General features: G+C 42.2%; 1 protein-coding gene across 1 annotated transcript; it reads left to right on the forward strand.

The window, feature by feature from the left end:
• The first annotated feature begins 365 nt into the window (after positions 1 to 365).
• Positions 366 to 4196, forward strand: LOC121635097. The gene is made up of 3 exons (XM_041978157.1): positions 366 to 478; positions 2800 to 2941; positions 3166 to 4196. Exons 1-3 carry the CDS (start codon positions 366 to 368, stop codon positions 4063 to 4065), a joined length of 1155 nt encoding a protein of 384 aa, XP_041834091.1. The 3' UTR covers positions 4066 to 4196.
• The last annotated feature ends 8048 nt before the right edge of the window (positions 4197 to 12244 follow it).

A 12244-nucleotide genomic window follows, 5' to 3' on the forward strand; every position in this document is an offset into this window, starting at 1 on the left:
TTAATTCTGACTGAACCATTTAAGGGAAATATAGAAGGGGGGAGTGGGTGTTCATAAATGTTTCCAAAACAAAGAAACTTAGTGATACCATTGCATTGTAACTAAAATGTTTGCATGATTGTAAGTTTATCATTGAGTGTTAGATAATTTTGTTAGTATTACAATTGCATTGAGGGCCCTTCTGGGCCCCTGTTAACCATGGGTCCCTAGAATTCTTTTCCTTTACTCCCACTTTTCGGCACCCCAGTCAGCGAGGATCTGAAATGTCTGGGAACACCGCTGCTGTTGTAGAAGAGGCTCAACAGAGGCTCTACTTTCTCAGAACACTGAAGGAAGTCCATGCTCGGTGGAAAGAGTTCTAACCTATGCCCTCACCTCTTGGTTTGGAAACTGCTCTGCTGCTGACGGAGCTGCTCTTCAGAGTGAGGAGGAAGATCATCGGCCCCCCTCCGACCCCTTTGGATGACATCTACTTCTGGTAGAAGCTCTGCTACTCCAATAGTTGCAGCAGAGCTTCTTCTCCATTTCACAAGCTCTTCACTCTGCTGGCCTCTGGGAGATGGGGTTAGGATCAGCCTCTTGAGCAGCCGTCAGAATGCTGAATCCTGCGTGTGAATGGATTAATGTGACGTGGTGTAAAACACTTTGAGTGGTAACCATGACTAGAAAAGTGCTGTATAAATACACACCATTTACCATAAAACCCAACTGACCATGGCACCTCAGTGCAAAGTATGCTAATTCCCCATCACTTTTTACTTCACTTTAGTTTTCCACTCCCTCATTTTTTATCTGTTTCATCTGGGTGGTGGTGACATTTCATTGTATGAGATACATTCAATGACAATAAAAACATCCAGTTCAGTTTAAATTACTTTTATTTTAAGCTATTTATTAAGTTTTGTTTAATTGTTGTGGTTACTTGTTGTATATTGATTGTATCTTATGCTGTTGTGTGATGTGCAGCAAGTATCTTTGTCCAAGACAAACTTGTCACGAGGGAGAGAAATTAGGTGACCTTTGACCTTTGAGATAGGTGGATCAGGTTATTGTGTCAGTGTCAGTTTACGCCCATGTTTTGCCTGATAAGAGCAGAAGTTGTAGATGAAGATTTCACAATGAGCTGCAGAATCTGCAGACATTAGAGTTTTGTGCATTGACTCTGTCTGACTGCATCACATGAATTATCTCCTGCAGAGTCACAGAACTTCCTTCACCTTTTCTTGACCTAAAACATGGGAGATAAGCAACATGGCCCTGAGATAATGCTTCAGCTTTGGGAATTACACTTATCCCTATAGAAGGTCTAAATTATTCAAGTTCAAATTTGGACAAAATTTGTAAAAACTAATAACTTATCTTATACATGTCTTCCCTCTGTTCTTAGGGTGCTGCTGAGACAGGATTCAGCCTGTGACCATGCTGACCTCTACAGGCCAGACTCTGACATCCCCTCAATGCCCACTCTGAACATTTAGGTCCTACAGTACATTTAGAAAGTATTCACAGCCCTATTTAAATTCTAGGTTTCTGATGTTAAAAATGAAACCACAATAAATCATTCCCAAACTTTAACTACCTTTAATGTGACCTACAACCTGTCAGTTTCAACTGGAATACCAACAATGGGGACAGAATCTAAAACAAGCTACTGTGGATACTGGGGACCTGTGGAAAGTGTACCCTCCTCTCACCTAGTAGTTACCGGGATAGGCTCAATGCCTGTTGATCTCCCTATAAGAGGTACAATATCATCTAATCTAACTGCTTCAGTAGCAGAGGGAGGCTACCCTCTCATCACTGGGGTAAACCTCAACATACAGGGTCCGAGCTAGGCACCAGTAAGTATGTCCACACCTTCTCATCATCCAACCCTTCTCAAGGAGACTGATTCCAGAGCCCAAGCTGTGCGTTGAGGCAATCCAACTACCTCTAGCCAGACCAGTTCAGGCTCCTTCCCTATCAGACAGGTTACGTTCCACGTTTGCAGAGCCATCTTCTGAAGCTGAGGATTGCCAAGGTCCCCACCTTCAGCCACTACCCAGTTCACAAAGCACCTGACCTCAGATTTCCTCCCTGCAGATGGTGAGTTCTTTGTGCTGAGTCCAGCCAAGCCCCAGGTACTAAGGCTTGGCCACCACACAAGCTCCTCTTCCAGGCCTGGCTCCAGGAGGCTGCCCTGGTGTATATTATGTAACCCAGGGGTGCCAAACTCTGGTACTTGAGGGCCACTATCCTGCAGGTTGTAGTTGCTCCAACACACCAAGCTAGGGACCAGTAAGTATGTCCACACCCTCTCATCATCCAACCCTATTTATTTAAATAAATTTCAGTCAGATATGTTGGAGCAGGGAAACAACAAGAACCAGAGTGCTGTAAACTATATGGATCACTATATCCTACTACATATTACTACATTACATGTGCATAAATGTCCTACTATATCCCACTGCTTCTCACTTTACTCCCTTTCATCTGCAGGGGGATCAGAGAATTTGAACATAATGATGTACGAGAGGACCCACCTTTGGCCTTTTCTTGCTACTTTTCCCCACCAGCTGATTCTTCCATATCACTGTGGAACTGTCTGTAGTTACATCGGAGGACAGACCTGACTTCTCTTGGTGGGACAAGATTTGTGTGGATAAATGTTTAATAAAAGTAAAAAAGATAGAGGCCCAAAGTTTCTCTGCAGGAACTCTAGTTCCAGTCAGGACCAATAGATGACACAGCTGAATGACTGAACTGGGTGGATCGTGCCTCTGAATAATGACGTCTCTTTCATGATCATTTCCTAAGCAACACTCTCATCCCATCAGCTTTCGTCACAGTGCAGCCTCAGCATGTCAGCTGTGTATATAAGGGCAGCCGACTCTGTGAAGGAACAGCAGCATTCAGCCGTCCAGGTGACTTTCTACAGTCCAACACTGTCTGCAGACACGTAAGTGCTCAACACTCTTCTTACTCTATATTATGGAGGCTGAAAATGTCCTGCATCTCCAGCAGCCAGCACCACTGCAGTTCCTGTTCTTCTGATTATAGCTTGATTAACTTATTTTTCTGTTTAGTTTTTCTGTCTGAAACCTGAATCAGATGATTCTTCTTGCACATTCCTGTCATCGCCACATTGTGTCTTCACTCCTGTGTCCTCTCATTTTAAAGCAGAAACCCAGAGTGACCATGTACATCACCGAGCTCCAAGTGTCTCTGAATAAAGCCGAGGAGGCTGAGCTCCGTGAACATCACTTTAAAAAGCTCAGCATTGATCTGAACAAAGGAGCCGGAGGGAAGGAAATCCACCTTTGGTACAAAGAGGAAAACTGCTCACCAATCACCAGGATCCAGTTTTCCTTCAACACTGAAATGAGTGAGGGCCTGAACTCTGCAGGCTACCGCAAGGTGGACAAAAACCTCAATGCTGGAACGGGTGGAGATGAGATCTACCTGTGGTACTATAAGGGTTCCTCAGTGTATGATATCCCCATTGTGAAAGTTGATGTCTCTACTGACGATGAAGCCCAGAAGTTTAAGTTTGGTTGGGAGCGGATGACCTGTGATCTGAACCGAAATACTGGAGGACACTGGATCTACCTGTGGCTGCAGAGAGAGAAACAGGTGTACGTCTGTGACATCACTGCCACTGATTCCTCTGCAGGTGACCAAGAGTACTTTGAGAACGGTTACATTCGAGTGGATGAAAACACCAACAGAGGTGCAGGAGAGGCCAGCATCTTCATCTGGTACCGTCTGACCACCGACCCAAAGGGAGGCCTCACAGATCTGCAGATTTCCACCAATGATAAAGAGTATGAGAACCTTCAAAACGGTAACTACCAACCAGTCAACCAGGATCTCAACGAGGGGACCCAAGGAAACGATGTGTTTCTGTGGTACAACAAGGCCGACTGCAACTCCCCAATCAAAACCATCACTGTAATCTTCAACAAGGAGCTGGTGGAGCCGTTTCAACAAGCCGGGGTCCATGTTTTTGATAAAAGCCTAAACTCAGGCAATGGCTCTGGCTGCTGGCCTGCAACCCAGATGTTCCTGTGCTTTTATAAGTGAGTTGTCATGGTAACAGATCTGAGCATCATCAGCAAAACTAAACGAAAACAAAAAGTTTAATCAGTTTGGTGATAGTTTTTCTCCTTCTGAAACAACATTTTCAACTCTGTGATCTCTGTGGTTTGATTCTACCAGCATGTAACTCATTGATCTTACAATCAATCACATCAATCATTCTTCTGTGACTCTGTATGAATTAATTCCGATTTTCTTTTATTAAAGTCTCATTTGCATCTGATGTGTTGTGGTTTTTCCGGTTTGACCTGTTGATCAGATGAAGACATGCTCAATGAGACGAGAGCAGCTCAGCAGCATCACTCCATCAGTTGAGAGTGAGGCTTCCCCAACTCTTACAGATCCTAAACCAGTTATGTTTCCAGCGTGGCTTTTAGTGAAAATAGAAAACAAAACAAAGAAGAGACTACCAATACTCCACGTCATCGCCTCCCTCATGTAGCAACACATGAAGTCTAATTTATCTCCAGATCTGAAGACTCACAGGTGAAGCATTAGATTAGTGGGGGAAACATATATGATGCTATATGGTTGTTGCTGGTTAATCTTCTGATATTTAGAAACTCATTGATCTTACAATCAATCATATCAATCGTTCTTCTGTGACTCTGTATGAACTCATTCTGATAATTTTCTTTTTCTAAAGTCTCGTTTGAATCTGATATGTTGTGGTTTTTCCTGTTTGACCTGTTGAAGAGATGAAGAAATAAAAGTCCATCTAAGATGAGATGAAAGCAGCTCAGCAGCATCACTCCATCTGTTCAGAGTGAGGCTGAATTTATCGTCTTCACCTTGACTTCCCCAGTTCTTACAGTTCAACTCTGATCATAACACAGTTATGTTTCCAGTATGGCTTTTAGTGAAAATAGAAAACAAAACAAAGAAGAGACTTTGTTCCTTTAAGGTTGAAAGAAGTAAAAAAAGCCACTAAAGTCCACTTTGAAGTCTAATTGGGTTTAAGGCGACTAAAATCTCTAATCTAATTAACCCTTTAAGCCCGAGGGTTTTTGGAGGTGTGGTTTGCCTGAACAGACCTACCCAAATTAAATCAACAATAACTCTGTAATTTTTAGGTCAATATACATAAGCGTGATCTCAATGGATAAGTAAAACCCTATGGAATATAAATCCAGTGTCAGAAACATTGTGAATGTTAATATGCCTGTGCAAATTGTCATAAACCATAGGTAAAAAAAAAAAAATCCTCTGCAATTTTTTGGGGTTTTTTTGTACACAGATGAAAACATCATGACAGAAATCATTCTGTGCATAGAGATACCACTGCATGGATTCAGCAACTCTTTGACTACAACTGTACAAAGTTTCATGAGAATAGAACAAAGCTCATAGCTTTTATGCAGGTTTTAGTGTGGATAGAACCAGGCGGACTCTCCATTTGGCCACTTGGATACACAAACTGTGCCAAATTGTGCTGTTTCTGTATTTCCTCCAGAACTTCCAACACGGTGTATTTGGTTCTTTGTAATTTCTTGGACATGTTCATGGCTTTTATCCTTCGTTCTAAATGGATAAAAAGTTATAATGAAGCAAAGAAATGAACACTGTTCGATATTCGCTCTTTCCGGTGCGCCCACGTGCGGAACTGCAGCAAAATGGCAATGATGCTCCTTTGTTTACGCGCAAGTATTTATACCTGACAGATAAAGTGTCGTTCAAGTGTAAGACATCGTCAGAAAGCTTGTAAGATGTAGAATTCGACCAAACTTTATTTACACTGCCAAGACCCACAAGAAGACAACAAAATGGCTGTGAATGGGAGCATATGACATGTTAGCGTATTTTCACGATTATGGATTACTACGTTGTGAGTTTTGGTCGAAGAACAATGTGGATAGACTGAAAATGACCACAAAAAGGTAAGGAAATAAAAAATAGCGCTTTTTGTGAGAATAGCTTTGGGATTTGGTGCTGTATTTGGTGATAAACATGCTATCTGATAAGGCTGCTGTGATATGCGACGGTTAGCTTTGTGTTTGTTTTGAGACTGACATGAGGTGCTTGGCGAATATCTTTTTATGCTTGGTATCATATGAAAGTGCAGCTTTTCTAGTTTCATTTGATACCCAATATGTTGGGGTGGAGTAAACGGATCACGTGTTGTGTTGCATTTTGTTTCGGGTGTTACTGGTTATGGTGGCGCTGTTGTTTGTGGCATACGTATTTTAAAGTTATTAAACAAATTCTTTGTTGACTAAATGCACTTGAAGAGTTGATTTAGTGGCATTGGGTATTCTTCTTTAAGACACATTATAAATAAAATATCCTAACATCACTAAAGTAACTTTTTTACACACATGAACTTGTGTTTACACCTGTTGGACCCACCGGTGGGTCCGTCGGGCTTAACAGGTTAATCACAGGATAGCTCAGAATATAAAGACCTAGCTCACGGTTTGTAGAAAACTAGGTGTTGAACCTAAAATTGCTTCAACAAATGCATGCTTGACATTGAGATGCTTCAGTGAAACTAAAACTCCTTCCTGCTCCGTCTGCACATGAGTGTTTTTATTGATGGTTCCGTCTTTGTTTTCATAATTCCTAAACTTCCCGTCTAAAGGGCCGACTGGATTATAGGATTCTTGTGTCCAGTGGAGTCTCGGTTATGTTGAGTTGGGTGTTTCATAGAAGGTGGAGACTCATTGCTTCTTCTTGGAGAGGTTAGAAGGAAGGCTAACCAATTAGCTCTGTTGTAGAGGAACTTTCCTTGGTCTGAGGAGATTCCAGATTCTGGATTGCTGCTGCAAAACAATACAGAAAGAGATTGACGGCTTCTGGCAGGCAGACCTAGAGATGAGAGAGCAGCTGAAGCTACCTGGCATGGTCCTGTGGTTTGGGGGAGCTGCGCTACGTTGATTCTCCAGGAACAAAGTAGGTGAGATCCCATCGGATCAGGATCATAGGCTCAATCCTAAACTGGCCCTACCACTTCACTCCCAATAAAGTCACACTCGCAGCTGTGGAGGGAACTTTAATTGGACGGGGAGGGCATAAATAAGATGGGCAGGAATGGGGCGACCTCTTTATTCTACGAAAAACACTTGTCACCATGACAACACAAAGACAAATTGCGGAGTTACGCCAGCTGTGGAATCAGCCCTTGCTGGGGCTCTCCTCTGCCACCCTCCAGGTAGGGCTGGAGTCGTCTTCGGGGTGGGGTAGCTTGGGTTTGTTCTCCGGGGCTGCTGCTGATGACTCGGGTCTCTGGGCTGCCCTGGTCTGCCTCTAGCCTCCTTAGAGGTCGCATTTGCACGATCTCACTCATCACTCCTCATCACTGATCACTCCTCATTCCTCATCCTCTGCATGCTGACACAGTCACTAAGTTGTCCAGTGGGTTTATGCACTAAGATCATTTTTCTTTTTTTCTGTGAATTTGTATCTGGTTGTTGTTGTGATACGTTTGTGATTTGTCTGTTTGATTTGGTTATTATTTAAGAACTCTTAATCACTGGCAGCTCTGTTTTTCTGTAAAAGACGTAGGAAATTTTTTGGTGTGTTTCTGTACAGGTGTAGCAGTTTGTTGTCTGATGATAGTTTGGATTGAAGAGCTGTCGCCTTCTGTCTGTGGTGTTTTTGTCTCCTCTTTCTGCTTTCCCTTTTGCTTCTTTTGGCTGTCTTCTTTTTTCTGTCCCCTCCAGTCAGGTCCAGCAAGATTACATAGATTCCATGATTCAAAGTAAATAAACAAATAAATGAATCAGAGTATCAAGAGGAGTCTTATACCCATAAGCCTCCCCCTTGGCAGAGCAAATTTGTTCGGCACAACACAGCAGCCAGACCATCATTCTGCTGCTATGATGCTGGACAGGAAAGGTTGAAAAAACAAGAAAAAAAAAAAGTCTGGTTCACTAAACAGCCTATGTGGTGTGTACATTTAAACACAGGATTCCAGGAACTGGTTCCACCATTTTATTTACATGATTTGGGGGAGGATGACTTGACTTTAGCTGGTCATCTTTAGTATTGACATCAGGGAAGCACATATTGAGGTGGTTCCTTTTTGCTCATGGTTTTGGATGGAAAAAACTGGACTGGTCTAAAGGGTTGGGTTATATAACTTCCTAGTGGTTCCAGCTGGGTATCAGGTAATGGTGGGTGTAGTGATGTAAGGTAAGGTGGTGGAAGACAACCTTTGATTTAACACATGCCCTGTAAGTTGTCCCTAATCCAAAAGAATATAATCCATTATAATGATTGTGATGATGATAATAATGGATTAAATTTATATAGTGCTTTTTAAGGTACCAAAAGTGCTTTATATTGAATCCATTATTCATTCACTCCTTTCATTCTTGGTGATGGTAAGCTACATGAGTAGCTACAGCTTTCCTGGAGCAGACTGATGGAAACGTGACAATGCCACTCAATGCAAAAATTAATGCAGTGTATGTATATAATTTCATTGACTCTCACACAGTCTTGCAGAATATGTAAACCATAAAACCAATTCAAATTACAGATATATTTTTTCAGAATGTATGAATTATCAAAATAACATTGGATTGTCAAATTACTGGTGTTGTAACCTGCTAACACAGGTCAAGCACAGTATGATGGAAAACTGAATTCTTGTCCATATGAGAACTTCTCTATACATGATTCCAGCTAATAAAATGTATGTTAAGGACATGATGAGATGTCTAACTGAAAAAAAATAGAAATCATACTGTGATACCATATTACCATAAGTCTTACTGTTATTCATGTGCACATTATTTTTAATACAGAGCCAGAAGTGGACCTTACGTTTGAGGAAGTACTCGTCTTTGTGAGCGGAGCCAACCATCTGCCCCGTTAGGCTTCTCCAAGGGATGCAAAGTTGAATTCTTTGACCAAGTAGTAGGAACACAGCGTCTGCCCTATATATCCACATGTAGCCTGTCCCTCTTCCTCCAAGGGGAGTCAAAGAGGAAGCAGATTTTAGAAAACTGATGGACACAGCCCTGAGGGTTCATTGGGGTTTGGGAAGGTGTAGGTCAGGGCTGCTTGATTTGGTCTGTTATCTCCCATCCAAACCCAACAGGGCACACATACGTGAAGCAAATGACCAAACTGAGTTGATGCAGCTTGTTTCTGTGTGGTGTTCCATGTTTGAATGGAAAGTTCAGCACAAGTTGTACGAGGCTGACTGATGCAGATGTTTTTAGAGACTTATGCAGATTTTACTGTCGTTACTGACACAATCATTAAAAATAACTGATTGTAGTTGGTAGTGATATTTTTATTGCTGTTATATCACTATTTTTAATGTCATAACTGTTTTGTTCATTTGTCTTTGTACAAAGTCCATGTTTTAATGATCTTTAATGGCAGTGCTCCCATTAAAATGCTTCCATCAGTTTGCCCAATCAAAGTGATGTTTCAGTGGTTTTTGTAATGGATGGGTCATGGAGGAACCTGAAGATGATTCTAGGCCAATATCAAGTAAAGATCTTATCGACAGCCATAATCTGGCATCTTTGATCAGAGTCGGATTCATTAAACACATCTGAATCCTACAGTTTGAACATGAACATGATCCATCTGGTTACCACTACGCACAGAGAGAATGAAAGCTGGGATCATTATTTAATGGGCATTATAGAAAATGAGAAGCCCAATTTGGCTGTGTAAGAGCCGTTATCTTCATGTGTAATTGCGCATTGTGGTGCGGGGCTTGTTGAAACACCAGGGGGCATGTAATGGCAGCGGATTGCTCCTGGTGGTGCTTGAAGATGATTTTGGACAGTCCATGTCCAAACAGTGAATTGGAGCTAAAGAGGGGAGTTGTTTCGTCTAGTCACCCCATCATTGAATTTTCCGTGTAAAATCAGATTGATCAGAGTATCATTAAATAAACCCAAGTCCAATCATCAGTGTACAACAAGTATACCATTGCATGCATGATGCATCATCAGGCAGAGAAGGAAAACTTCGCCATTTATTTAATACGATTACTGATTATTTAGACCAATCTGTTGAGGGGCAATCAGGTTTTCCCCTTAGCAGAAGCTTTTAAATTATCAGTACTAGACTGGCCAGCCTGGTCACTCATCTGTTATCTATATCTACTGCATGTTAGTGAAGGTGAGGCATATTCATTTAAAAACACTACAGCTCTGGGATCTGTTTTTTCTGGCTTTGATAGACCGAAGTTATGACTGGTGGTTAGGGTAACTTTACTTGTTTACTGTTTTTTATGTCACAGGGCGGAAAGCCCTGATATACCAGCTGTAGTTCCGAGAGGGAGTACTCTATAGGAAAGAACATGCAACAGATACCCCACCAATAAATGTTTATTATAGTTCTTTATAAAAAACAAGGTAAAAGAGAAATAAAATGTAGAAGCCAGGCCTCAGCCAAGTCCAAGTAATGGGGTGGCCCTCTACTGACAGCTCCTATACGTGACCGGGTCCCTCTGATCCTGTACCAAGGGGGTGGGGGTTGGGGGGGATCCGTGAGTCGAATGAGTGATATTTTAACCGATCTTATGTCGTATGGCACGAGAGGCCACCAGAGGAAAACAGAAAGGAGCACTTAGCTGAGAGGAGGGGGGTTGTCGGACTCTCCCCCGCCACGGCTCCACCTGCGCGTCTCTCTCAGTCTCTCCGCTGCTCCTCCGCTCTGGGGACGCCGAAAGCTGGAACACCTGTGTAGGGGACAGGCCGTGACTCAGCAGGCCGGCAGCAGGAATTACTCTGCAGGTTTCACTGTCTGGTCAAAGTAGGGCTACCGCTGTCACACAACAATTCACTTCAAGCCCAACAAAGAAGGAAAACATCTAGTCCATGCAAAGCGGAGCCCACGCAACCAAAATAAACACTTAGCTCAGAGGAGGGAAGTTGCCGCACATTCCTCCCTCCACAATTCCCATTCCCATTGACACCATTTATTATTCAAATTTAAGCCATGTACAAAAACAACTGCACATTTTTGCTACACAAATAATATTAAAAAAAACTTCCAATTGTACACATACATCATCGTCATCATGTGTCTTATCCTCTCTGATCACCTGATCACCATCATCTCCACCCTTATGTGTCCTCTCTGGTCTGTACCTGACCGCTTTCCTCTCCAGCGTCAGGTATCCTCTTCATGGTCTGTATCTCTCCAGTGTCTGCATCCTGGTGGACTCCATCTCTGCTGCTTGCAGTGTCTCTTTCCTCAGCTTATCCGCCTTCTTCGTCTTGCAGAGCGTGCAGCGTTTGTGGGTGTAACTGATGTGTGTCCTAGAAGCAGGGATGGTGCCCAATCTGAGCCAGCCTCCATAATTTCTTAAGCTGGTTGACCTGCAATTACATAATTGGTGTTATTAAAAAACTAGTTAACATTGGAGGCTTCAATTAAATTTCACAATTTTAACCACTTAATCCAACCAGTTAACCATCCCATCAGATCTCTCTGAGCACTCTTTGTATTTACCTGTAGCTTTAGAATCATTCACTCAGTGACGTTTTGATATAAGATGATTAAATAAACACTGATTATGTAAAGCACTTTGACTTCTCTTGTACATGAAATGTGCTACACAGATAAATTTGCCTTGCCTTGCCTATCAAACACAAACAGATGAACCCATTTCTATTTCCCTCCCTCTTTCCTTCCCTCTCTGCCTGTTGTTTACAAGTGAAGTTAGCCAATGTGAAAAAAGCGACTTTAAAAAGCCAAATAAAGTATATTCATTAACATTACTTACACAATAAAAACACCAGCAACAACAAAAAAACTCTCCTACTTGCCTTTATGAAAATGCCAAGAGCAAACACGCATGAAGGGAAATATGGTGGTGAAAGTGATGTTCTTCCCTCTCACCACTGCAACCCAGGCCATCCGACGCCTCAGTTACATCCTCAACCTGCTGTCCAAAGCCTCTTTTAAAAGTGGAAAACCGAAAAAAATCTAACGTTATGACTTACTTTTCTGCCTTTTTTATTGTGTAACTTAGTATAACGGTCTTTCACACAACACAAGACTCCCATTTTATCAAAGATCATAACACAGGCAAAGACGATGAACAGTGGTCTACAACAAGGATGCAACATGGCGATCGACTGCGGCTACCCCGAGTGGGACGTCAGCTGACACAGACCGATTTCTAACACTTATAGCCTATCTACCTATGTCTGTGAAACCAGCTAAAAACTGCTAACATTTCCGTGTA

This window comes from Melanotaenia boesemani, chromosome 23 (genome assembly GCF_017639745.1).
Source record: "Melanotaenia boesemani isolate fMelBoe1 chromosome 23, fMelBoe1.pri, whole genome shotgun sequence".
NCBI lineage: Eukaryota > Metazoa > Chordata > Actinopteri > Atheriniformes > Melanotaeniidae > Melanotaenia > Melanotaenia boesemani.

Coding starts and splice junctions, on each gene's coding strand:
- LOC121635097 (XM_041978157.1), top strand. CDS start 366: ATGCCCTCACCTCTTGGTTTGGAAACTGCTCTGCTGCTGACGGAGCTG. Junction 479..2,799: donor TTGGATGACATCTACTTCTG/GTAGAAGCTCTG, acceptor TCATTTCCTAAG/CAACACTCTCATCCCATCAG. Junction 2,942..3,165: donor CCAACACTGTCTGCAGACAC/GTAAGTGCTCAA, acceptor ATTTTAAAGCAG/AAACCCAGAGTGACCATGTA.